This window comes from Plecotus auritus, assembly GCF_963455305.1.
Source record: "Plecotus auritus genome assembly, chromosome: 2".
Taxonomy (NCBI): Eukaryota; Metazoa; Chordata; class Mammalia; order Chiroptera; family Vespertilionidae; genus Plecotus; species Plecotus auritus.
This window is the reverse complement of record NC_137771.1, coordinates 16,037,245-16,062,374: the sequence shown is the minus strand read 5'-3', so window position 1 is coordinate 16,062,374 and position 25,130 is coordinate 16,037,245. Positions and strand designations below refer to the sequence as shown.

The 25,130-nt window shown below is 54.5% G+C and overlaps 1 protein-coding gene across 2 annotated transcripts; it reads right to left on the bottom strand.

Moving 5' to 3' along the window:
* On the bottom strand, nt 1–24,921 carry LDLRAP1 (low density lipoprotein receptor adaptor protein 1). 2 transcript variants are annotated; one of them, XM_080657848.1, is made up of 9 exons: nt 24,742–24,921; nt 14,700–14,842; nt 13,788–13,900; nt 11,716–11,830; nt 6,073–6,145; nt 5,696–5,782; nt 5,023–5,153; nt 3,626–3,660; nt 1–1,952 (listed from the first exon to the last, which is right to left on the bottom strand). In XM_080657848.1, the coding sequence occupies exons 1-9, from the start codon at nt 24,827–24,829 to the stop codon at nt 1,808–1,810; spliced, it is 930 nt and encodes a 309-aa protein (XP_080513974.1). In that variant the 5' UTR covers nt 24,830–24,921; the 3' UTR covers nt 1–1,807. The 2 variants fall into 2 exon arrangements, with proteins under 2 accessions (XP_080513974.1, XP_080513975.1); XM_080657849.1 differs by lacking the exon at nt 5,696–5,782 and having other exon boundaries at nt 24,742–24,905.
* Between the last annotated feature and the right edge of the window lie 209 nt (nt 24,922–25,130).

Below are 25,130 nucleotides of genomic sequence, written 5' to 3'. Positions count from 1 at the left end.
CAAAAAGAGAACATTTATTACTTATCCTTTTCCTCATTAGAAATTCCTGGACAGCAACACAAAGAAAAGCACAACAAGACTTATCTGTGCACACACAGGGAGCACACCCACCGCTGGTGGCCAGAGACCACGATGGAGGCCACATCCCACGCACAGCCCAGCCTTTCTCGGGCCTCCTGGATGGACCCTGGTACCAAGGACAGCGTGTGGCAGGCCCAACCTCACTGCCTTGGTATTGGCCCGGGAAGGGGGTGTAGGAGCTGGGCAGGGAAAGGCTGTTATATCCTGATAAAGACCCTACAAATCCCACCCCACCCCTCACCCAGGCACTTCTTTGTATTTTGGTTTAAGCGCTTAGATAAGTAGATTCTAAGAAATGGTGTGTTTTTCTTCCTGGGCTGGTGAAACCTGCTCCAACTACCAGCAGTGTCTTACTTGAGGTTAGCAAAGCCAGGCCCGGGAGGCACCTCGGGACGGAGAAGGTGCTGACAGCTTGGCTGGTGTCAGGATGTGGGGAGCCCTGTGGGGATGAAGGAGGCAGGAAGGAACACCCTGAAAATATCTGGCTGCTGGTGTGTCCCAACCCGGGGTCAGAGTGTCCAGATGCTTGGAGTTTGGTTTTGTTTAACCATCCCAATGAACAGTCTTAAAACAATTCCATTTTCACGGAAATCAACAGCAACAAGGCAGCAAGCAAGGAGGCTCCTGCCAGTTCCGTGTGGAAAGGCACCAGATGGTTGTTACGAAACACATTTTGGTCAGAAAATAGCTGGGTTTTTTGGTTTCTGGGGGGACAACAAAGCTAGAAAAAAGGATGTGTGAACTGTGGGAGGCACAGGTGAGAAGGCAGCTTTGGCATCAGGCCTGGGTTCTACTAGACTCTACCCCTTCCATGCTGGTGGCCTCGGTTTTCTCATCTATAAAAGGACAACGAAATATTCTTCCTCAAACCCAGGAAGTATGAGGGTGAGGCTCAGGGACACTCACGCACAGACACACAGACAAAAGGGAAGAGCGAGCACAGCTCATCCATACGGGGTAGAGGGGTGGGGTGGGGTGCACCGATGGAGGGCAGTCACGCGGTCAGGCTCTGGGAGTCCGGGGGCAGCCAGTCGCACTGGCTCGGCGCACTGACGGGCCCTCCTCGGGGACTTTGGGCCCCTGCTCGTGGAAGGGCAGCAAGGAAGCTCTCTGCACGGCAGCACCACGGGGCACCCTGCGAGCCACACCTGCTGTGTGTGCTTTAAAGTGCCAGCTGTGTCGACTTTGGTCAGGGGCTGCCCCTCTGTCTCCGAGAACCCCCAGGCGGGGGGCTCAAGCCCAGGCCTGCTGGGGCCCCTGCAGCAGATGAGCTGGAGGGGCAGTCCTCTGCTGAGGCTGCGGGGCCCTCCTGCGCTCAGAAGACAGAAACGAGTGGTCTGCTGCCGTCAGTGAGGGGCAGAGCCGCCGCCGGAGAAATCTGGGTCCGTAGAGAAAAGGGACGAGAAATGCTTTGGTCACCGTCCGGACACCCACAGCAGAGCAGAGCTTGCTCGGGAGAAGGCAGGAAGCTGGCTGTAACACTGTTCGTGGCTGACACAAACCCAGCTTCCGAGCTGAACCAGAAGTCACTGAATAAATACTCAAGGCCGCTTTCAGTTCTTAGAGAGCGGGGTTAGAAAACACGTCTCCTTCCCTTTGCTTGACTGGCTGCAGCTTTGATCTGCAGGCTGACAGCTGCCCACCGGAAAAGGGTGGCTGGGGGGCTGGGGCTGCCCCACCCCGACTGCAGGTGGCTGTGGTCACACGCCCCACCAGCCCTGGACGCTCAGAAGCTAAAGAGGTCCTCCTGCTCAGGGCTGCCGCTGTCAGGCTTGTCCCAGTCGACTGGCGAGAGGCACTGGGCGTAATGGATGTCCTGTGCTGTCAGTCCAGTGTCCAGGACCTGAGGGTTCGTCCGAGACTGGGCGAGCCTGGAAGGCAGAGCTGTGTGAGCCGAGGTGCAGGCAAGGGGCTGGCGGGGGCCCGAGGAGCCAGTCCAGCCCGGCCAGCACCAGGGTCAGAAGTGAGAGGGCACGAGGGGGAAGATGCCAGGACGCGGGGCCAGAGGAGAGAGTCCCAGATGTCAGGAACGGTGGCGTCTCTGAGTAGAGAGCCTACCCTCGAGGGTCAAATGACTCGGGAAACGTCTCTCCACAGAGAGGCCGGGGCACACACACCTCCACGGCTCCATCAGGAAATGCCCAAGAAAGGGAAAGGGCCGCACTGGTGAGGGCACGAGAGAGGCAACCGGGGGAGGGGAGGGGAGGGTACAACCTGAGACTATTGGCTATAACTACGTGCAGCACAGTGCTGTTCAAAAAGGAACTGAAAAAGGGGGCAACCTGAGGGGAGAGTTATGTAAATGACAGCCAGGTCCAAAGAATGCGAGGCAGCTGATGAAATGTGTGCCCAAGGCATTTTTGACACCTGGAGAGATGCTCCTGATATGTCAGTACCAAGTGGAAATCAGGATCCCAAATGCAAATATGACAAGCTGATCAATGCAAAAAAAAAAAAAAAAAAATGTGTATGTATAGGATTAAGCCTAAAAGTCTGGGCTGTGGGACGATGGGAGGATATCATTTCCAATTTAATGCTTTGCTGATTTTTGAAGTTTTTAATAAAAGGAACATGATTCTTGGGTAATCTGGAAAAAGCAAATGGAAGATTTTCTTCTAACGATGGGGAGGGAGTCAGCCAGTGAAGCAGGGAAGACAGTAAAAGAAGGAGCCACACAGGCTGCTCCCCACCTCCAGGGCCAGGGGCTTCCACCAGGCTCTGGCAGGAAGGACCTGGGGAGGGGGGAGAGGGATGTAGGGGGCTGCTCCCAGGGAGAAAGGGAGGCCTAACTGGGAACCCTGAGCTGCCCAAGCCTCCCCTCGGGCCTTTCCCCAAGCGAAAGGTAGCCATGGGTACAGGGATGGCCTGGGAAGATGGGGAACTGCCACCACCTCAGGCTAGACAAAAAACAACTCCTTGCTGTGCCTGACACTCCTCCTCTAGGTAATGGGGAGGGCTTAAGTGAGCAATACCTTCTCCCTGCCCGTCTCCATAAATGAAAAACCTCTGGAGGGAACAAAGGCTGCAAAAAAAGCCAATTTTTGGCCCAGCCGTGGTAGCTCAGTGGTTGAGCATCGACCTATGAACCAGGAGGTCACAGTTCAATTCCTGGTCGGGGCACATGCTTGGGTTGCAGGCTCGATCCCTAGAGTGGGGTGTGCAGGAGGCAGCTGATCAATGACTCTCTCTCATCATTGATCTCTCTCCCTCTCCATTCCTCTCTGAAATCTATATATATATATAATTTAAAAGCCAATCTTTGAAGGTTACACCAGGAGCAGGAAGAGGAAATCAGCCTCAGCTATAGCAGTGCATTTAGTTCAGCTCAGACTATGGTAAAGCAGCCACTAGGAATTGTTTTTTACTTAATAGCAAGAGCTTTCTAGCAGACAAGGCCAACCCCAGGTAGTGAGCTCCCCACCCCTGGAGTTATTCAAGTTGAGATCTTTGTTCTGGAGATGGTCAGAGTTGGCAAAGGTCCCCAGAGACCTGCCCACAAATGCCAGGCCTCCTTCCCCAGCATAAGGAGCCCAGTTAATGTTACCTTGAAAATGCTTCATCCAGGTCATCATCCAGCTCCTTGGGGAAAACAAAGTGGGAGATATGAGCCCTAGGTGGGGGAGGCGGGCTCATGGCTGGGACTTGTCCCAGCCCTGGGTGAGCTATAGGGACTCGAGACATAAGCATAGGAGTCTGGTGGGCACCTGGAGGAACAGGCTTAGGCAGGCCTCCCGCCTAGCTACTACCACCAGATCTCCGCCCATGGACCCACACCTGGGATTGGGACAGGAGAAAGGGCACCTGGGCGCCTAACACCTGGGTGGGTTCAATTCCCCGCTCTGTCGCTCTGTCGTTACTCGAGTGACCCCTTAGGCAAGTCACTACTCCTCTTTGAGACTCAGCTTTTCCTTCCATCAAATGAGAGGGTTAGACCGACCGGCTGCTAAGACTTTCAAATTCTGAGGAAGAGGGCGGGGAAGGTTTTGCTTTCATCCACTTCCAAAAGCCCAGCCCAAATTCCAAGCTCAAGGGGTAAGTGCCGAGGTGGGAAAACAATGGGTCTCCCAGAGCATGGGCAGGTGCCAGGGTGGCTCCAGACAGCGGGGGACAGGCTCAGCGCGCCTGCCTGGTGGACCTGGGTGGCCCCCGACAGGCAGAGGGATCTGACAGTCTTTCGTGTCCTTCGAGGTGCCGGAATTTCTTAAATTAAAGAGATATGACAAGTAATGCTGATTCTGCAATGGAGCCTGGACCAGGAAAAGGACACTGGAGATTATGTAATAGTGTCAGACTGATGTTAATGGTTTTGATCACTGTAATGTGGTCACATAAGATTCTAAGATTTGGGGAATCTGGATGAAGGATGAACAGGAATTCTTTGTACTATTTTTGTAACATTTTATAATTCTAAAATTATTTCCAAATAAGAAACTTTTTCAATTTAAAAAGTCAGTTCCTCTGGGAGATTCTGCAGGCAGGCCATCCTCCTCACGGAAGAGATGAAAAGGCTGAGACACGCAGAGGTCAGGGGCCTGCCCCAAGTCGCAGAGCATGTCAGGGGCCAGCTGCTGGCTGCCCAAGTCTCAGACTCCTCATTCAGACGGTGAGGGGGCGGCGGGTTAGGCGCAGACTCTGCCCACCCTGAGAACAAGGGAGCCTTTGGCTCGTCCTGCAGTCTGCGGATGCTTAGGCCAAGAGGCCGGGCATCTGTGAGGAGACAGCTGTGCTGGGAGCCAGGCCTGTTGGGGACGTAGCCCTGGGTTCAAAGGGCACATTGTTCATCGCCTACCCTGGGCCTGGGTGCTGCTGGGCTGGGTCTGGCCCGCCCAGATGCCTGTAAGTAATGGGTGCCAGGCCCTGGACCGCCCTGGGGCCTCCTCCAGGGATAAGGCTGAGGCTCACCGGATCCCCGTGGGGTCAGTAGGCCACACGAACACTCACCCAGACAACATTGCTGTTACTCAAGGCTGGAGGCCTCGGGGCCTCGTCGACGTTAGTGGTATTAGCGCTGACTGTGGACAGCGGGGCCTTGGCCATCTCTTCCAAGTCCAGCAGGTTCCCAGTGGCGACCACTATGAAGGGTCCGGTCAGACGCGTCAGTGGGAGAGGAGCCTCCTATCTCCCCACCTCACCTCCTCGTCCCTCCTGGAGCCTCCTGGTCTGTCCAGGCCCCGACTCTCTCCTTGGACATGGCCTTTCCCAGGCCTATCACCCAGAACACCCAGAGCCCCACCTTGGCACCTCCCAAAGCAGCCGGACAGCTGCCCCCGACGTGAGAACCTCTCCCCAACTAGTGGTTTATATTCACAACAGGTGTTAAGTTCAGTAAGGGATCCCAGACAGCATGTAAAGTACATACAGAGAGAGGTATACATATGTTCACATTTTTGCACAGGGACACATCTGGGAGAACATGCACCATAATGAGTAACTTTCCCCCTTTATCTCCATTTTCTAATTTATCTATAACGACCATGTATTATGTATTTAACAACAAAACCAAAATAAAAAGCCAAGAGTTAGCTCCAGCCCAGGAGGCAGCAGGGCCTCTGGGTGAAGGGCAGACCCCAAGACCTGCAGCTGACTCCAGCCCCTCCCCCTGCCCAAGACTCACGGTTCTTCAACGAGGGGGTGCTGTTGCCGCAGCCCCCGCCCAGGCCGTCCCCTCCCTCTTGGCTGGCTTTCTCCCTCTTCTCCTTCTCTGTGGGATCAAGGCACAGCGCTTTAGAGCCTCTGACCCCAGCACTCCATCCCCAGCAACTGCTGGGCAGGGAGTAGGCTGTGGCCAACCTCCAGCAGGGGGACAGGAACTGCAGGTTTCAGTTCATCCCCACAAGGCACCTGTCTAAAGCCACAAACTGGGGGGGTGATGAAGGTGGGAGTCAGTCCAGGCCTTCACCACCCCCTCCCCAGCCCACACGACCCTGCCAGCCTTCTTCAGCGCTCCCCCTACACCCCCGCCCACACACAATGTCTGTGAACAAGGCTCACCTTCCTTGGACACCTGCCAAAACTCAAAGGCAACTTTGAAGGCCTGGGCTACTGTGAGGGTGACAGCCTGAGCCTGAAAAACAGGAAGTGAGTTCAGGGGAGGGGTGCAGTATTAGGGGGATAATAGCAAGTCTGAACTGGAGGCTGGGGGTTCCTGGGCAGGCCCACCTGGCTCCATCCCAAGGCTCTGGAATGCCTGATGGATGGAGACAGAGTCCTGGCCCCTCCCAGGTCACAAAGCAGCTGGGTTATAAAGAGGCCACACCCTCCCCAGGCAGTTGGGGCCCCCTCTTCACCACCTGTAGCCCAGCCAAGGCTCCCACCCTCATTCCAGCCCGTACCTTGGCAATGGCTGTTCACCTCCACTTTTTCCCCTTCCCTTTGGGCTTTCCTAAATTCAATTAATTGTGAGACTTACTTCTTCTGAGAAGCCCTCCCCAATTACTCAAGGACTTCACACAGTTACTTAACCCTTGGAATTAAGAAACAGAAAAGCCAGAGTTAGAAAGGGTCTGACTCCTGTCTGAATGAGCCACAGGGGCAAAGACTGGTTAGTACTACACAGAGTCAGAGGGCTTACAACTGAATCCCAGAAAGGCAGTGGGAAGCTTATACTTTTCCTGACAGAAGCAAGTTGTCAATGAACACCGTGGCAAGGGGTGAAAACCACTCAGTGCCATCACCCACCTGTAAGGGGGGGCCACGCCTTGGCCCTTCACCCTTGGGGCACTCCCACCCACTCTTCCAACCCAACTCAAACATCACCCCGCTCTCATGTCACCAGCTCACATGCCTGTGTCACCCCACCTGGGTGCTCCCTAAAGGCAGGAATCACCCCTGATTCCCAGAGCCCTCCAGAGGGGCAACATGTCAGCTGAATTGCATTTTCCCAAGAGGCAGGCATTCTGAGGCCTCACACTCCAGCCAGGACCTACCCTAGCCCACATTCCACTCAACCCCTTCCTCTCTCTGATTCTAATCCAGGGTTCATCAGCTCAGCTTCTGGGAGTGCAAGCCGCAGAGTCGCAGCTATGGCTGGAGGCGACAGCTAGCTTCTTTCTGAAAGCCGCGCCTGGGAGGAAAGCACCAGACCCTTTCAAGTGTACAAGTTCAGGCTTAACCAGCCTCTGCCCCACTCCCTTCCTCTCGCCAGACAACTCAATTTAATTGAGAAATGAACCCATGGCTACTGCCTTTAAAACTTTTTTTTTTTTAATTTAAAATCCCTAAACAGGCTGACTGATCCATGCCAATTAAACTTCACGAAGTATAAAATCTCATTTGAATGTCTCCATCATTTACATTTTTGATGGAAGTACGGGGACTTTATGGCAAAACTTAAATATGGTAATTAAGTATGAAACTCTTCACAGCTGTTTACAATTTAAGCTGTCACAACTGAATCAAATTGAATAGACTCAGTTACCATTGAGAATTGCCCATGAACTAAAAATATGGACTAATTACAAGCTCGAGTCAGTCAGTATACACCCAAGCAAGGCTGGTCATCCGATGTGGCAGGGACATGGAAACACCATGATTTTTGCCTTCAGGAAATCTGGGGGCACAAGCCTGTTTTTGCATTAATCTGCTTGTTCATTTGCATACACTCCTGCCCTTTCTCCCTAAAGTCCTGAGCTACAAGTTAAACCAAATATAACCCAAGATTCGGAGGTGTACAGGTGGCTACAAGCCCAGGCTGGGCAGGACTGGGAGGGGCTGGGCCCCACTTTCTGGGGCGGCTGCAGGAATTTGGGCAGCATCAGAAGAAAGGACCGCTCCAGCCTGCCCACAGGTAGGGGGGTGACGAGAGGGGGAAGGGGTGGAGTCTTCCTGGATTCCACAGGACAAAAGCCTATCTATCCCTCTGAGTGGGTCGGCCTGTGGGCCTGATTGCCCTGACCAGGTTCCACCTCGCCCATTTTTTCGTGTCTCTATCTTCTTCCCGGTAACCAGGCTGTTAGTTCCTCCAAGGGGCCAGGTCCAGCTTAGGGCTGCAGAGCTGGGCCAGGACCCTGGGATCCCAGCCGCTAGCCCAGTACTCAGACCAAGGCAGCACCAGAAGCTTAAACCTTTGCACAAAAGGATCTCCTGAGAAATGCCAATGGCCATGTGAGGGAGAACAGCTCTGCCCCCACCCCCCTCACCCACTCCCCCGCCCGGAGCAGGATTAAGGGTATCACTTTGCTCACTGCCAGTACACCTACACCGAAACCCTGGGCGCCCGTCAAGGCCAGCAGCTCCACCTTCACCCCAGAGCCCGGAGGCTGAAGTGCTCGCTGAGGCGTCCCAGTTGGGCAGATGGAAACATTTCTTTGTGGAGAAATTTATCCTGGGGGAGGGGCACTGGGGAAGGAAGGCCTGGTACTGCCTGAGTTGAGCTGAACCGGTGGGCAACCCAGAAAAGAACCCCTTGCCCTCCACCCCGGATGGGTCATAGGCACCTGGTTCATTCAGGCATCCAGGCAAGAAAGGGTGGGGATGCAGAGACTGTGGCCCCAGGCCAAAAGGAGTGAGGACTATGTCAACATCCAAATTCAAGGCTCCCCTGCAGGAGGACAGGACCTTGCCACCCTCCCAGGCTCCTCAACTGCCATTCACTCCACTGCGTTTTGCACCTCTGTGTCTTTGCACCTGCTAATTCCTGTGCTCACCCTCTCACCATCCCATCCCCTTTCTCTTGGCCTGGCAAACTCCTACCTATTTCTCAACCTTCAAAGCCCAATTCAAAACATCTCCTTCTCTGGGAAGTCTTGCTGACTTCCAGTGAGACGTACTAACCTCGACACTAGAACCGAGACCCGTATTCCAGTTACTGAATCCGGTCCCTTCTCCCCCACCACCTTGTTCATATCCCCAAGGTTGATTTCCTGGGTCCCCAGAGCCCTACACAGGGCTCAGCCCAGGACAGATAGCAGCAAACATCTGTGGGGTACCTGTCAGCAGGTGAGTTGCAAAACCTGAGGCACCCATTTCACCTGCTGCCTCCTCCTCAGAAACGTCCACTAAGCCCCAAGAATCTCGGGATTTCCATCTTGGCCAGGCACCAAGCCGGCTGGGGCTCAGCCGAGGCCTTGGGGACCACAAGAACACCATCCTTGCATCGAACAGTCAATTTACACCATCTTGGGCTGGGCTAGCTCCTCAAGGGGCTTCCCCAGGGCTCCCTGAAGGGGAGGCCAGGTGGGAGAGGGGAGAGGAGGAGGACAAGCCGTGATCCCATCATCCCGAACACGGATGAAAACCTGCCAAGAAGAGTGGGCATCTGTGCTCGTGTCCAACAGGCGCCCTTCCCTCTGCCCATCGGCGCTCTGCTGTCGGCATGAAGCAGTGGCCAGGCTGTTTCCTCAGTAACTGATCTCTGGGCCTGGGCAGGCTGATTTTGGGCGGGGCCGTCTAAAGTCCCCTGGACCTTTCGTACTGGACCAGGCCTCCCTTCGCCGCTGGGCCAGCATCCGCTTTCTTTTATCGCCCAACCTCCCCTTCCCAGAGGAACCCCCCGGCAGCAATGGCCATGGCCAGCTGCCCTGCCCAGCGCCTGCTCTGGTCACTGGGGAGGAAGAGACAAACAATGGGGCCGTAACGAGCCTGTATTTAAGTCTTTGTGGCCTCATAAGAAACAAAGCCAGGAGTCCACTGTCACGGGAGGAGCCACCGCGCTCAGGGGCATCACGAGGCACGGGCGAGTGGCCAGCGACACCGAGCCTGCAGAGAAGAATAAAGGTGCACAGGAGAAACTGGGCCTCTCAGAACAATCCTGATTCTGCGGATGGGCAAGCAGCCCAGAGCAGGGCAGGGTCTTCTCCGCGGTCCCTCAGTAAGCACACACGCCAGGACCGGACCCCTCGTCTGTCTCCTCCTGTAGTGCTCCTTCCGAGTGGGAGGCTGAACTGTGACCCCGAAGAGGTCCACATCCTAATCCCTGGAACCTGGGAACCTGACCTCACATGGCAAAAGGGACTTTGCAGATGTGACTAAATTGAGGATTTTTGAGATGAAGGATTATCCTGGGTACCCAGTGGGCCCGATCACCAGCGGCCATATGACAGGGAGGCAGGAGGGTCAGGTCAAAAATAGCCATGTGATGAGGGAAGCAGAGAGGAAGACTGGCAGATGCCACACTGCTGACCCCAAGGCTGGAGAAGGGGGTCACGAACCAAGGAAGGCAGGAGGTCTCTGAAACTATGAAGGGCAAGAAAATATATCTGCCCTGGGACCTTCAGAAGGAAAACAGCACTGTCGGCCCATTTTAGACTTCTGACCTCCAGAACCAGACAAGAATAAATTTGTGCTGTACCACTAAGTTTGTGGTAATTTCTTCCAGCAACAATGGGAAATCTGTATCTAAAGCACGGCTGATGGGTATAGCAGGAAGTCTGGGGGTCCGTGTAAAGACTGTGATGTCCTTGATGTGTCCTTGATGATGGGGAGGGGATACCCCATAGGGCATCTCCCCTGAGTTTCAGAGAGCCTGCTCTCCCACTCCGCCACTGTCTCCTTGACTCCCAGGAACGTCAGGCCTGGGGACTGGGGCTCTGGCTCCATATACAGGTTAACAGAGGCCAATACGAAACCAGTAAATGTCTGGAACCTCTTTCCAGGGCAAATGGTCAGGCTTCGGGGCCTTGGAAGTGAAGGGGCCTCCAACACCGAAGGCTGACTCACTCCCGATGCCTGCCCCAGAGCTCAAGACAAATGCCCAGAGACCTCCGGGATTCCCACTGGTCTCAGCGAGGCGTGGCCGGGGGGCTGGAAATGGGGCCAGGAGTCTCTGCTCCTTACAGTCATGCAGGGAGCGGCGATACCCTGGGTTTAAACCCTCACTCTGCCTGGCTAATTGTGTCATCTTCAGCAAGCCAGCTGACCTCTATGAGTCTGTTTTCTCATTAAAAATAAAAATAAAAACAATGAAGACAGTAATGGCTCCCACTCACAGCACTGTTGTATTAAATGAGAAGACACCTTGCAGGGGTCTTCAAACTTTTTAAACAGGGGGCCAGTTCACTGTCCCTCAGACCATTGGAGGGCCGGACTATAGTTTAAAAAAAAAACTATGAACAAATTCCTATGCGCACTGCGGGCCCGGGACGAGTCGGCTGCTAAGCAGGACGGGCAGTGGCACCGGCGGGCCGGATAAATGTCTCGGCAGGCCGCATGTGGCCCATGGGCCGTAGTTTGAGGACCCCTGCCTTAAAGCCTACCACTGAAACAAGCACGTGGTGCATACCAAAAAACGGCCATTCCCTCCCCGCTCTGGCCACAGGAAGCCGGGTCCTCCTAGGCCCTCACTTCTCCCTTTCACTCAGGACCCCTGTGATCACCAATCTCCAAGGACGAATCCCTACAAGGCCCTACACTTCCAGACCATACTATTACCAGGAGACCCCCAAAAATCTCAAATCCAAATCATGTTACAGAGAGGCAGGGCCCGCACTCACTGGGGACACGCGCTTGTCACTGCTCACAGCCCACTCTGACAGGTGTCTTGGTGCCCTCAGCTCTAACCGCCCACTTGGGGTTCCCAGGATTTCCTATTTTAAGTGATGTGTCATCTTGGCTTTGCCTTCCCACCAAACAGGGCCGTCAAGGACAGCCTGCCAAGGCGAGCAGAGCCTGCCCAAGCCCCAGCCTCTCCCCACTGACCATTTTCCGCTTGGTGCAGAGGAAGGCGTGGCACTCAAGATTCTCATTGTGCTGGCTCTGGGCGATGTAGGCAAACACTTTGCCGTGCATCTTGTCCGCTGTGCAGTAGGAGATCCTGAAAGGCAAGTGGGAAATGTCACCAGAGCCCTGCATGGGGGCCTGACAACATCCAGAACACCCATATTGCATCTCCCCTGAGTTCCAGACAGCCTGCTCTCCCACTCCACGGGTGCACGATTCCAGAGAGATGACCTTGGCCTCTGGGCCTGGCATCCTGGGACATCCATGACGGAAGAAGGACTGGGGGAAAGACTGGAGAAAGGGCACTTCCCTCCTCTACTGAGCCACACCCCAAAATTGTAATAGCTGAGCCCTTACTGTACACCAGGCAATGTTCAGCTATCACCTCATTTAACTCAGAGCTGCCCCCCGAGAAGGGTTTTATTATTATTCCCACTTTTCAGATGAGAAGATTGAAGCTAGCAGTCTCGGACCACCAACCTAGTGGCAGAGCTGAGACCTGACCTCACCCGCTGATGCCAGAGGCCGTACCCACGGCCATGCTACCTCTCAAGGGTTTGTGCTGACAGGTGGAAGGGAAAGCGGACACTGCCCACCCACTGAGGCCCTGTAGCCGGCCTCCCCCTCCCCTACCTGCCCTCATGCCCCTGACCAGAGGCCAGAGGGGTCCCAGGACTGTCCCTCCCAGGGCGACCGAGACTGCCAGCAGATTCTCCTGAGCAAGGTGGAGTGGAAGGGCTGGGAGCAGGGTGAGGATGTGTGGGGACGACCAGCCCAGGAGCCCCAGGGGTCCAGGAGCTCCCTCATCTTAGACACTTGCCTCCCTTGTCTGACCCTCCATGCTGGCTCATCATCCTGGGAACTGCAATCAGCAGAGGAACTGGCAGCTCAGCAGACGCCCTCCCCCGGTGTGGCCCCAGCTTCAATCAGGCATTGACATAGGGATTAGCACCACTTAAGACCCCCAGATGGGCAGAGGGATGCATACCAGGTCCCCAACTACCCCTTCTCCATCCAGCCTCCCCCCCACTCCCCAAGGAGGCCTTCCCAGGTTTCCCCACACAGGCCTCTCCTTCTTTGCCCTCTTGGGAAACACTTATACTCTATCTCCTATTTCCTCCTCTCCATCCCTCCTAGACTGGAAGCTCCCTGAGGGCAGGGCTGGGTCTGATGCCTCACCTGGTTAAAGGAGGCAGATAAAACCAAGAAGGTGAAAAATAGCAGCCAGAAACTCTAAAACCACCCCAACCCCAGCACTGGCTCATGCTCCAACCGGCTAAGCCACCTGCTTAGAAACAAAGCAGTATGGCAGAGGGATGCCTGGAAGACCAGGGCCTGCTGGACAGAACTCTGGCCTTGGTGTCCTGATCCCAGCTTAGCCACTACCTCACTGTGAGGCCTTGGGCGACCTGAGGCCTCCCTGGACCACAGATTCTCCATTTGTAATGTGAATCTCTGCTGACCCTTCCAGCTCTGAAATCCTACAACTGACCAGCTAAGAGAGGATGGGGAGAGCTTGAGGCTCCCAGGGCTGGGCTCTGCCTCTCATGAACAAGGCATCCCACCCCCAACTGATACCATCTACATTCCGGCCTCAGACTCTGCCTTCAGATATCACCTGTTACTTCAGTGGCTTCCCGGGACGCCTGGCCAGATGTCCAGAGCAGAGCTGCTGCATTCATAGCGGAAGGAAAGGACCATGACTCTGCAGCTGTCTGCTCCAAGCCTGACTCAGCAGGATGCTTGGGAGGGGAGGGAGGGCTGGGGAGGCGGTTCCCAGTCCTGATCAGGCCTCAGTGCCTGCTGCAACTAGCGATCACAGCAGCAGCAGCTGCCATTTAACCAAGCGCCCATTGTGAGCCAGGTGCTGTGCACTCAGTGCTTCCTAACAGCCCCGTGAGGCAGGATCTGTTTCCACCCCAATTTACAGATGAGGAAACTGAGGCTCCAAGGTCATTCGACAGGGCGTGGCATAGCCTGGCTGGCTTCAGGCAGGGCACTCAACCCACTGCCCCAATTGGCAGAGTGAATGTGGGTGGTGCTGAGCTTACCTGTAAATGGACACGTTCTCAATGAGCTGGTTGGTGATGCCGTCTGTCAGGATAATCCCCCGTGGTGACACCTTGAGAGTCACCTTCTGCAGCTTCTTTCCGCTGGCCTTGGCCTTGGGGCAGACATGGGTCAAAGGAGCCTGCCTGCCTCACTTGGGACCCACCCTCATGGCTACATCTAGCTGCTCCAGCCCCCACACTCCAGGCCCATGTGAGGCCTCAGCTTAGGTGACTGGAAGACGTGATTTAGAAGACATTTCAGCCAACACCTTCTTCTAATAAAAATAGGGACAACTGCTTCTCATTGAGCAGCCGCTGTCTGCCAAGCACTGGTCCTCGAGTCATCATAGGCAGCAGTGCTTCTTCCCAGGAGAAGGACCCAGAGAGGTTAAGGGACTTGCCCAAAAACACACAGCTCAGAGGACCTCACACTCTGAGTTCTGGGTGGGCTATCACAACCCAGTAGGATGACTTCTGGGGACTCTGCTCTACCTGCTGACCCCGCTAGGGCCTGAGCTGAGGGGTCTGAGATCAACAGGGGAGGTGGGTTTATAGGGCCCACGCTCACTCAGAGCAGGGGAGGGGAAAATCTGGTCTCTGGTGTGCTAACCTGCCCCTCAGGCCACACAGCAAGTGGTTGGGTGACAGTAACCTCCCCCATCCCTTCCTAGCCCTAAGTCACCAGCTGTTGGGCAGGGGACCCGAGTTGGGGGAGGGGAGGCTGGGACTGCTAGAGAGGGGGACACTGACCCTCACCCCGCAAGCCCAATTGCTACCCTTTACCAGAGTCCCTGAGGCAGATGCAAGGGGACTCAAGGGCAGGGACAGGCCAGACACATCCACTTGGGGTAAAAGGGGGCCAAGCAGCACCCCGGGAAGAGGCTGAACCTGGCTCCCCACACTGAGGCTCACCGTGGCCACGATCCTCTTGACGGCGGCCGCGGACATCTCCTCGCCCTTGGGCTGCTCCACCAGCGTCATGCCCAGGTACTTGAGGTTGAAGAGCATCCCCTCGAGCAGCGTCTCCCGGGTGTCTGTCCAGTTCTCAGGCAGCTCTGGCAGGAGGAGGACAGACGCTCAGACCTGCTGGGCAGGCCACCACGGCAACAGCTCTCGCAGCCCCTTTCCCACAGACCCAGCAAGGGGCAGTGGGTTCTGCCACCAACCATTATTTTTTAAAATATATTTTTATTGATTTCAGAGAGGAAGGGAGAGGGAGAGACAGAAACATCAATGATGAGAATCACTGATGAGCTGCCCCTGCACACCCCAAATGCAACCCAGGCATGTGCCCCGACAGGGAATCGAACTGTGACCTCCTGGTTCATAGGTCAACGCTCAACCACTGAGCCACGCCACAACCCAGGCATGTGCCCGGACAGGGAATCGAACTGTGACCTCCTGGTTCATAGGTCGACACTCAACCACTGAGCCACGCTACAACCCAGGCATGTGCCATGACAGGGAATCGAACTGTGACCTCCTAGTTCATAGGTCGACGCTCAACCACTGAGCCACGCCACAACCCAGGCATGTGCCCGGACAGGGAATCAAACTTTGACCTCCTGGTTCATAGGTCGACGCTCAACCACTGAGCCATGCCACAAGCCAGGCATGTGCCCCGACAGGGAATCAAACGGTGACCTCCTGGTTCATAGGTCGACGCTCAACCACTGAGCCACGCCACAACCCAGGCATGTGCCCTGATAGGGAATCGAACTGTGACCTCCTAGTTCATAGGTCGACGCTCAACCACTGAGCCACGCCACAACCCAGGCATGTGCCCTGATAGGGAATCGAACTGTGACCTCCTAGTTCATAGGTCGACGCTCAACCACTGAGCCACTCCAGCGGGACCATTATTTTTATAGTTAATAAAGGGCAAAACTAACGTTTTCCAGTATGTACCAAGCACTGTGGTAGTAAGCTTCACATAAAATATTCTCATTAATCCTCACGAGAACCTAGAAGGTAGATCACTTTATCATACCCATTTACAAAGACACTGAGGCCCAGGGAGGCAAAATCACATAACTGAGTCCAAAGAGCCAGCAAGTATAAGGGCCAAGATTCGAACCCATAATTTCAAGCCCAAAGCCCAAACTCAACTTCAATGCTAACACTCGCTGAGGGCAAACCATACCATTTTCTCACTGAATCTTTAACGCAACCCTGTAAGGTGGAATTATCCCCACTTCAGACACTAGGAAACTGAGGTTCAGAGAGCCAGTCATCAGACAAAGGCCCCATACAAGGAGTTAATGGGATGAAGGTAGAGTTCAAATCTGGGTGGTTTCCACAGCTCCAGCCTGCTCTGCTTTCCTCCATCTGCACAGCCATGGAGACCAGGAGGAAGGGGACCAGGAAAGAGACAGCAGGCCAAGGAGAGTAAGGGGAGGGTGAGAGTAAGGGTTTGGGAAAGGGGGAGGTAACTGCTCTAATGACATCATGTGAAGGCCGCCTGAATCCGGCAGACCTGGGTGTGAATCCCAGCTCTGTTTCCCAGCACCTGCATGGTCTTGGAGAATTCCCTTCTCCTCTTTGAGATGAATAATGCCTGGCTGCAGCACTGACCCAGAGCAGGCACAAGGGAAGGGTCCTTTGAAAACTCGGACCATGAGGGAGGTCAGAAGGGTTGGAAACGAGGGATGAGCCTACTCCCTGGGCAGGGAAAAGACCAGGAAGTAGAGTTGGAAAGAGCCCCCCCCTCTCCCCCACCCCGTCGCTCCACCCACTTGAGAGAGGGCTCCGAGCAGGCACAGGACAGGACAGGTTGAACCATCCCCAGGGTTCCTCCTCAGGGGTTGAGGCCCAGAGGCACCAGATCACTTCACTGGGGAGCAGTGAGGCCAGAAGAAGGCAGGCTTCCAGGGATCCTTCCAAGCCCATCACCAGGACGAATGAACATCATGCTCCTGCCTGTTAGGGCCCGTTGTCCATCCCTCAGCACCCTCTATCAATGCTGTAATGTAGGAGGTATTATGATTGTACCCATTTTATAGATGAGGAAACTACTCTTCAGCCTCACACACAATCTTGGATGGAGCAGAATGCAGACAGGAATCAGTTTCCAGGGTCCACCACCGAGATGGCCAAGGCCAGCTTCCTTAGACCATTTCCAGAAATCCATCTAAGCCAGGAGGGCAAAGTACGTACTGCCATGCTTGTCTCCGGTGTCCTTGGCAGACATTGCTAATCAACTGTAGCTCTCTATTCCCTTTGATTTACAGGCTTTGGACTGTTCCTCAACACAAGGCTCTAGGCAGGCAAAACCAATTGATCAGGGATGGTCTTGTTCATCTCATTATCCATCACTGCCCTATGGCAAACATCCCCACACCACCACCATTTTCATGTCTCCCACTTTCCCATTTCCTCCAGCTCAGCCCTTTCCTGGTCCATGTCCAAAGCCACTTCCGCTCCCTCCATTCCAAAGGGCCAAAGCTTGCCAAGGTCACAGGCAACCTCTTTGCTGTCAAAACATTCCCCAGCCCTCCTTGACCTCTGAAATGCTTGACATTTTTCTGCATTCCTCCTTCCCTGGCCTGACCCTTCCCAGTCTATGGCCTCCTGGAAGAGGGCCCCAGTAGACAGGTTGCCACTCATCAGCCTCCGAGACCTTCTGCCCAAACCTCTCCCTTGACAGGTGATGAAACTGAAGCCCAGAGAAGAATGGGGCTTGTGCCAAGTCATATAAGTAAGTAAAGGGACCCCCAGCTCCCAATCCACTACAGGCAATTCCTACAATGACTGTTGGAGAGCTACAGGTTCCCCGACTTCTCTCCCACAATCTCTCTCCCCAACCCCCGACACACACCCATACCTACACACAGATGTTTTAACGATGCAGAGCTTCTTCCTCATGGTGTGACAGTGCTGCACACTTCTGTGCCTGCTCTGGGTCAGTACTTTCCCACTTCTGTGCCTCTGCCCAAGTGGTTCCCTCTACCATAAATGCCCTTGCCCTCCCTTGCTCGAAACCCCTCACATCCAGCCTCCTCCAGGAAGCCTTCTTTGAGGCAGTATTGCCTAGTGGTTAAGAGCAAGGGCCTTAGTCCTAGAATCCCAGTTCTGACAGAATAGACTTGGGCAAATTACCTTCCTTGAGCCTCAGTTTTCTTATCTATAAAGTGAAAGAAACAACAGTCCCAGCTTTCAGGGCCGTTTTGACCGAGGCCTCCTACAGGGCCTCCTCCCTCCTGTCCCTGGATTGCTCCTGCCTCTCTTGAGTGTGGACTTCCTTTCCCCCTCCCACAGTCAAGCAGCTGCCTACCATGTGTCTTCCTGTTAAAGGACTTCCATTCTTGCCTGCCTCCCCCAGAAACCGGTATGGAGAAGGTGCATTCCTGCCCGGCGCTGCAGTTCTGCCTGTCCTACTTCTCCCTCGCCCACCTCCCATTCCCCCACCCTCCCAGGACAGCAGAGACCCTCCTTCCCATCCGGGGAAGCCAGCCTCCGCTTCTCCAGTTCTGGGTACAACTCATCTCTTTAATGAGTGTATGTTCTCTCATGCCCCACGCCCTCTTCAAGAAACCAGCCCTCAGTTCTCCATATACACAGAGGGGCGATTCACTGCCACGCTCACCCTGCTCACCATCCAGCCACCTCAGACAGGCGGGAGGAGCTTGGGCGTCAGGAAGAGCTCCCAGAGGGCCCCAGACAAAATACAGGCCTGAGTCCACAGCCCTGTTCCGGTCGGTTGGGTTATTTTTGGCCCTGTGGTGGGTAATGACTAGGCTATTTTAACGTTGCAGTTTTACAGATGACCTGCTCTCAGAGTTAGATGGGGAGAGACCATATGCCCAGTCTAACTCGAGGCTAAACATGTGCTCTAAAAAAAAAAAAAAAAAGCCCTAACTGGTTTGGCTCAGTGGATAGAGTGTCAGCCTGCGGACTGAAAGGTCCCAGGTTCGATTCCTGTCAAGGGCATGTACCTTGGTTGCGGGCACATCCCCAGTAGGAGGTGTGCAAGAGGCAGCTGATCAGTGTTTCTCTCTCATCGATGTTTCTAACTCTCTATTCCTCTCTGTAAAAAATCAATAAAATATATTAAAAACAAAAACAAAAAACATGTGCTCTATCCTCATTAAGGCCTCCTGCCCAGGAGGCAGAGCTGGGTAGGGTGCCCCTGTGCCCCTCCTGCTGAGCCAGGTGACCTGACCTGGCTGGTCTGTGAAATATCAGAGTTGCAGCCAAACCCATGGCTGGGGGCGGGGCCCTCTGACTGGGGCTCCTCCCCCAGCCTGGAGGGGAGACGGCCTCAGAACCCTCAGAGTGACATCTCAGAAGGAGACTCAAGCTCTGCTGTGCCCTGGAGTGTGGCTGCTTCTCTAGGCCATGGTCTCCTTAAAATGGGTTCAGTCCCTCAGGGGCATCATCAGAAAAAAGTTCAGGATGTGAAAAGTGCTGGGCAAATTTTGGGAATTGTTCATTTCAGTTGGTGAGAGTGTCACCCTGATACACCAAGGTTGTGGGTCCAGTATCCGGTCAGGGCACATAAGAATCAACCAAGGAATGCATAAATAAGTGGAACAACAAATCGATGCTTCTCTCTCTCTCATCAGTGAATTTTTTTTAAGTTGTTAATATTTTCAAGAGAAAATTAAAAAATGGCAACAGCAGCAGCAGCTATCATTTCCTAAGCACCTACTTACACGATACGAGAAAAAGATGCTGTCAAGGTGAAACGATGGGGTCTGGATATGGGCTGTGGGATTCCTAGTCCCTCCACCTCCCTGGTCCTCAATTTCCTCACTTGATGGGGATAATAACACGATCCACCCCATGGGGCTGTTGTAAGGATGAAAGGAGCTCACCCGTGAGGTGGGCTTAGAACCATGCCTGGTACATAACAAGTGCCACTGAAGTGTGAGCTATTGTCATTTCCCAGGGTCAAGGGCAAAGAGCTCTAATGCATACAGACATTTGTAGTAGGATTCCTGTTTCACAGGTAAAGAAGCTCAGAGGAGTCTGGCCATGGTTCATAACTGGGTCTTGAATCCCACAGCCGGGGCTCTTCACCCACACCTGCAGCCCACCACACCCTTTGCTAGGCAAGGCAGGAGTCAGACTCAGGCTCACCCAGGAGGGGCGGGCACGGGGCGGGCACACTGCCCTGCAGGACTGCCTGAAGGGAGTGTCTGACTCACCCTCAGTGGGCAGTAGATGACCTGATTCCTTCAAGCCACATACCCCTCCGCTGCCAGACCTGTGAGAAGCAGAATCCCAGCCTCCAGTTAAATATTCCTTGTGCTTGCTGTTCCCTCTGGCTGGAATGCTGTTCCCAGACTCCTCTCTCCCTGTATTCATACATGTATTACAGTCACCTTCTCTGAGGGGCCTTCCCTGATTTCCTGCACCAACACTATCAGTGCCCTCCCTACCGTTATCGCCTTGGTGGGTAACATTTTCCACACATGCCACCTGACACACCACTCGCAGCCTGCAACTCTCTCTGGCTGCTGGAGATGCAGACTGGGGCACTGGGGCATTAGAGCTCCCATCCCCAGCAGCCCTGCACCCACCACGGACAGCACGGCCCCTCCAACAGTAAATGCAGAGCACATTCTCCACCTCCTCCCAGAGCTCCCCACAGGATGGCGCTCCAGGTGCCCACCGTGGTAAGGGAATTAGATTACAGACAGTCCTCGGGTTACATCGGACTCAACGTGTGTCGTTTCGTGGTTACGTCACCATCTCCCATTTATTTATAAAAAAGTTCCATCATTTCAACGTATGTACATATGTGCTTTATGTTTTTTATTATTTATTTACCACAAGTAAAGGTCAGGAATTGTTATCTTTCTTTTAAATTTTTTTCACTGTTTCACTTCATTACCCCTGTGTATGTGCTCCATGTGAGTGACGAAGGTGCTTATGCAGGTGGGTTCCGACTTACGGAGAAAATCACGTTACATAGGAACGGATCTCCGACGTAACCCGAGGATCTACTGTATTCAGTGTTCACTTTTTGGACTCCCTTCACTTCTCCTCACACTATTTCCTGGGACCTCTTCCCAAATAAATGACTTGTACTCACATCTTTTTAAAAATGTATTGATTTGAGAGAGAGGAAAGGAGAGAGGAAGAAAGAGCGAGAAAAAGAAACATCTATTTGTAGTTCCACTTACTTATGCATTCATTGGCTGATTCTTGTATGTGTGCCCTGACCAGGGATCGAACCCGCAACCTTGGCTTATCAAGATGATGCTTAACCTGGCCAGGGCTTATACTCAAATCTTTGTCTCAGCATCTGCTTCTAGAAGAATCCAAATGAAAACACCACCCTATGTAAAGAAGCTATCCCCATCATTTCTTCACCCCACTTTCTCTTTCTTCATAGCATCACCACTACCCACAACATACTACTCATTTGCACCCTGGTCAACCTGCCTCCTCCACCAGGCGGTAAACACTATCTGAAGGGAGACCAACTCGCTCACCAGACTCCCCAATGCCTCTATCAGCGACTGACACATACGGTAGTCAGTGCTCAGTAACTATTAGAGTCTGAGTGTTTATTTATATCTTTTATTGTAAATATTAAAAAACTAGATTCCCAGTGCATGAAATTCGTGCACAGGGGTGGGGGGAGGGTTTGGGTCCCTCAGCCGGGCTGCACCCTCTCACAATCTGGGACCCCTCGGCAGATGTCTGACTGCCTGCAGTTGGACATCCCTCTTACAATCCAGGACTGCTGGCTCCTAACCACTCTCCTGCCTGCCTGATCACCCCTAACCACTCACCTGCCTACCTGATCGCCCCTAACTGCCTCTACCTCGGCCCCTGCCACAGCAGCTTTGTCCGGAAGGATGCCCAGAATGATGTCCAGAAGGTCGTTCGGCTGTCTGGTCTAATTAGCATATAATGATTTTATTATCATAGATAAGTAGGACTAGATCCTCCGCCCCCTGCCCTCCACCATGAACTAGCTTTACTGAGCCTGTTCCTTCAGCTGTTCTCACTGAGCTCTCTGATAGACTGGCACAACCCACGAAGGAGCCCAGGGTCAGAGGGACCCTCCTGGAAGAAAGGGTACTGAGGGACCAGGGGGAGTCTCTCTTCCGGACAGCTGGAAGAAAGGAAAATCCCTGGCCAGGGACTGAAATAAAAATGTTATGGTTCCTGAAGAGATGGGGGAAAGCCACATGTGGGAGAGGGACAGTCTCCCCTTTGAAGTTAGGACTAACTGGGAGACAGGGGACCGTGAGGTTCAATGCAAAGAAGCTTGGGGTCCTGGCTTTGCAGTGTGATCGCAAGCAATCTTCCTCCTTTCTCTGAGCTTTAGTTTTTTCACAAATAAAACAACGATCATGCTAATCCCAGCTGAGGACCTTGAGGGGTGAGGAGCAGGTCACAACTGACAGAAGGTGTCAAGTGTACCCCTAATTCCACTGGTTTCAGTTCGGCCTCAAAACAACCTAGCCCTCAAGGTCTGAGACTAAGGTCTGGCTGGAACACTACCCCAGGCCAGGCTGTCCCCACATCCCACCCCAGACACCCCACAGCTTCCTTCTCTATCTTGTGGCCACCATTGTCCTCAGGGCTGCAGCCCAACCTGGGATGGGCCTGCACCTGCTCCTCCCTGGGCCAGAGTCCATGAGGCACAATGTTGACATCTGGGCTGGGGATGTGTCAGTCAGTGACTCCACTTCCCCGAGTCCCTGTTCCTTTATCTCTAAAATGAGTCTGGTAAGAATCCTTGCTGTCACCTCACAGGAGCAAATGAAATAAAGAAAACAAAAATACTGTGTAAAACCTTAATGACAAAGCAGCCCGGCCTGTGTGGCTCAGTGGTTGGGTGTCAACCTATGAACCAGGAGATCCTGGATTCGATTCCCAGTCAGAGCACATGCTGGGGTTGCAGGCTCAATCCCCAGTAGGGGACGTGCAGGAGGCAGCCGATCAATGATTCTCTCTCATCATTGATGTTTCTATCTCTCTCTCCCTTCCTCTCTGAAATAAATAAAAACATATATTTTTAAAAATGACAAAAGCAGTAGTTACTATTTATCGAACTCTTTCTCTATGCCAGGCAAAACACCTTTTCATTTACTCCCCCCCCCCAAATATGATGTAGATACTACTACTGTTATTTACAATTTACATATGAGGAAATTGAGACTTTATAATGAGGGACAGGTAGGGATTCGAGCAAGATCATCCTGGGTCCACAAAGCCCCAGAACGGCACTCTAGGCATACTGGGGTCAACAGGAGAGAGGGGCTCTCCTCTACTTTCTTCTGCAAGTATAGACAGGCTTTGAGACCCCTCTCCCCAAAACTTGCTCCACCACAGTAACAGTCATGTGGAACATACACATAACAGGCGAGTGAAGGGGAGTGGGGGAAAAGAAAACCACCAATTAGGTGCCAGAAGGAAGCATGATTATCAATAACTTTCTCAACACCCCTGCCAGGTTAGAATTTTTATAAGCATTTTACAGACAAAGAAACTGCGGATCATAAAGGACAAGTGGCTTGTCCAAGATCAGAGCAGGCAGGAGAAACTCTTTTCTACCAACCAAGATTCCCAGTTCTCCAGAGTCAGAGGGGTTTCTATGTTTCCTTCCCTTGCCCAGCTTCCCAGCTTGCTTCCCTCCCTCCCTCCCTCCTTCCCTCCCTCCCTTATTCCAAGAGAAAATGGCAAGGTTTCCCCACTAGAACAGTTCATTATTCTCAGAAGTCCTGGTCAAATCCCACAAATATTTAAAGGGGCTCTTTTGGGAGTCATAAGTGTGGGAGATGGTGCATGCCTGGCCCTAAAGGGTCTCTGACCCCACCCCCACCCACCAGCCCAGGTTCCCAATGCCAGTCTCGGTTTAGGAGACCACAGCTGGCACAGCGGAGGAGGAGCAAGGCAGACTCTCTAGGCCCAGACATGCTGGCACTCTGGGGCTGAGGGAACTTCGACTCCCCTGGCTGAGCCCGGGAACGCCAAGGGAAAGGGGGGCGGGGGCGGGGAGCGGTGTTGTAACTGTACTGTCACAGGTTTCCTCCTGGGGGAGAGGCCAGGGTGGTTGGCAGTGGGTGGCAGTGTGTAGGAGCTGGCTTTGGCTCCATCCACCAGGAAGGCAAGCCACCCGGTTTGTCCTCGCGAAAAAGCAGGGACTTAGGTTGGGTTTCTCAGGCCTCAGGGGAAGGTGCCAGGTGACGGGTTCCCTTGCTTAGAGTAACTCGAGACGGGGAGAGGAGGGAGGCCGGATGAGCGGATAGGCCCCTCCCAGACGCCCTGGGGAGAGGTGGTGGCGAGTCTGTTAGTCGCCAGGGTGCTCGGGGACCCTGGAAGCCCGAGGGGGAAGGTGCGAGAGAAAACAGGTTTCAAAAATAGCCAGGGCGCCAGCCTCAACACCTGGACTCGGCTAGAGGAGGGGACGCAGGGGTCTAAATGGCCGGGTGGGTGGCACCTCCTGAGACCCTAGGCTGACCTCGACCCAACTTCAAGTAGGTGCCTGCGAAGCCAGGCTCAGACCTGAGGCAGTTTCTGGGCGCCCGGGAGTCAGGAGACGACCTCCTGGGTTGGACAGCTGGAGGGGGCAAGCTGGGCTCCCGCGGGCCGCTAACGCCGCGGCCGGGCGCACCGGCCAGGGGGTGGGGGCGTATTCCCCAGCCGCCGCGCCCACTCTCCTCCCCCCCTCACCCCCCCGGGCCCCGAGGCTGCGCCCCCGCCTCCCCTAGCTGCCCAGGGCGGCGGGGTGGAGAGCTGGCGGGGGGCGCGCAGGTCTCTGCTCCGGACCTGCAACCCCCGTCCCACTGCCGCTCCGGCGTCTTTCCCCAACTTCGGTGCTCCCTGCCCGGCTGCCGGAACGGGCTCGGGAGGAGAGGCAAACTTGACCCCAGCGGATCCCTCACCCCGCAGGACGCGGGTCAGGCCCCGCCTCTCCCACTGGGCGCCCGCGAGAGGCAGCTCCGCGGGCCTGACCCCCGCCCGCTCCGGCGGACGCGCACACACTCACTTCGGTGTCGGCCGCCGCCCCCCCAGCTCTGCTTGGCGAGGCTGGGGCTTCGGATCAGCGCCCTCCCGGCGGACTTGAGCGCATCCATGGCCGCTCCGGACGCCGCCGCCACCAAAACTCCGTCAGGGAAAACTTTCCGCCGGTCGGGAGGCGCGTGGGCTCCGCGCTCCTCCCCTCCCAGCGCCAGTCCGCACCGACGTCCGACGGGGCGGGGCGAGGGCCGGGCAGGACCCGCCCCGCCCCGCCCCGCCTGGTCCTTGCCCTCGGTCCCCCTAGCTGTCCAGACAAAGGGCGCCTTTAAGGTAGGGAGCCCAGGAAGGCCCCCTCTTTTCCTCCCTCTCTCCAGTCCCCTTATTACTCCCCTGTAGGAGTCTGAGGTTCGCGAGCCG

Bases quoted from the DNA above. Each gene is read 5' to 3' on its own strand.
- LDLRAP1 (XM_080657848.1), bottom strand. From the start codon at position 24,829: ATGGATGCGCTCAAGTCCGCCGGGAGGGCGCTGATCCGAAGCCCCAGC. The intron at 14,843-24,741 runs GTGAGTGTGTGC...TCCTCCTGCCAG, and splicing joins GGGCGGCGGCCGACACCGAA to AGCTGCCTGAGAACTGGACA. The intron at 1,953-3,625 runs GTAACATTAACT...TCTGCCTTCCAG, and splicing joins CTGGATGAAGCATTTTCAAG to GCTCGCCCAGTCTCGGACGA.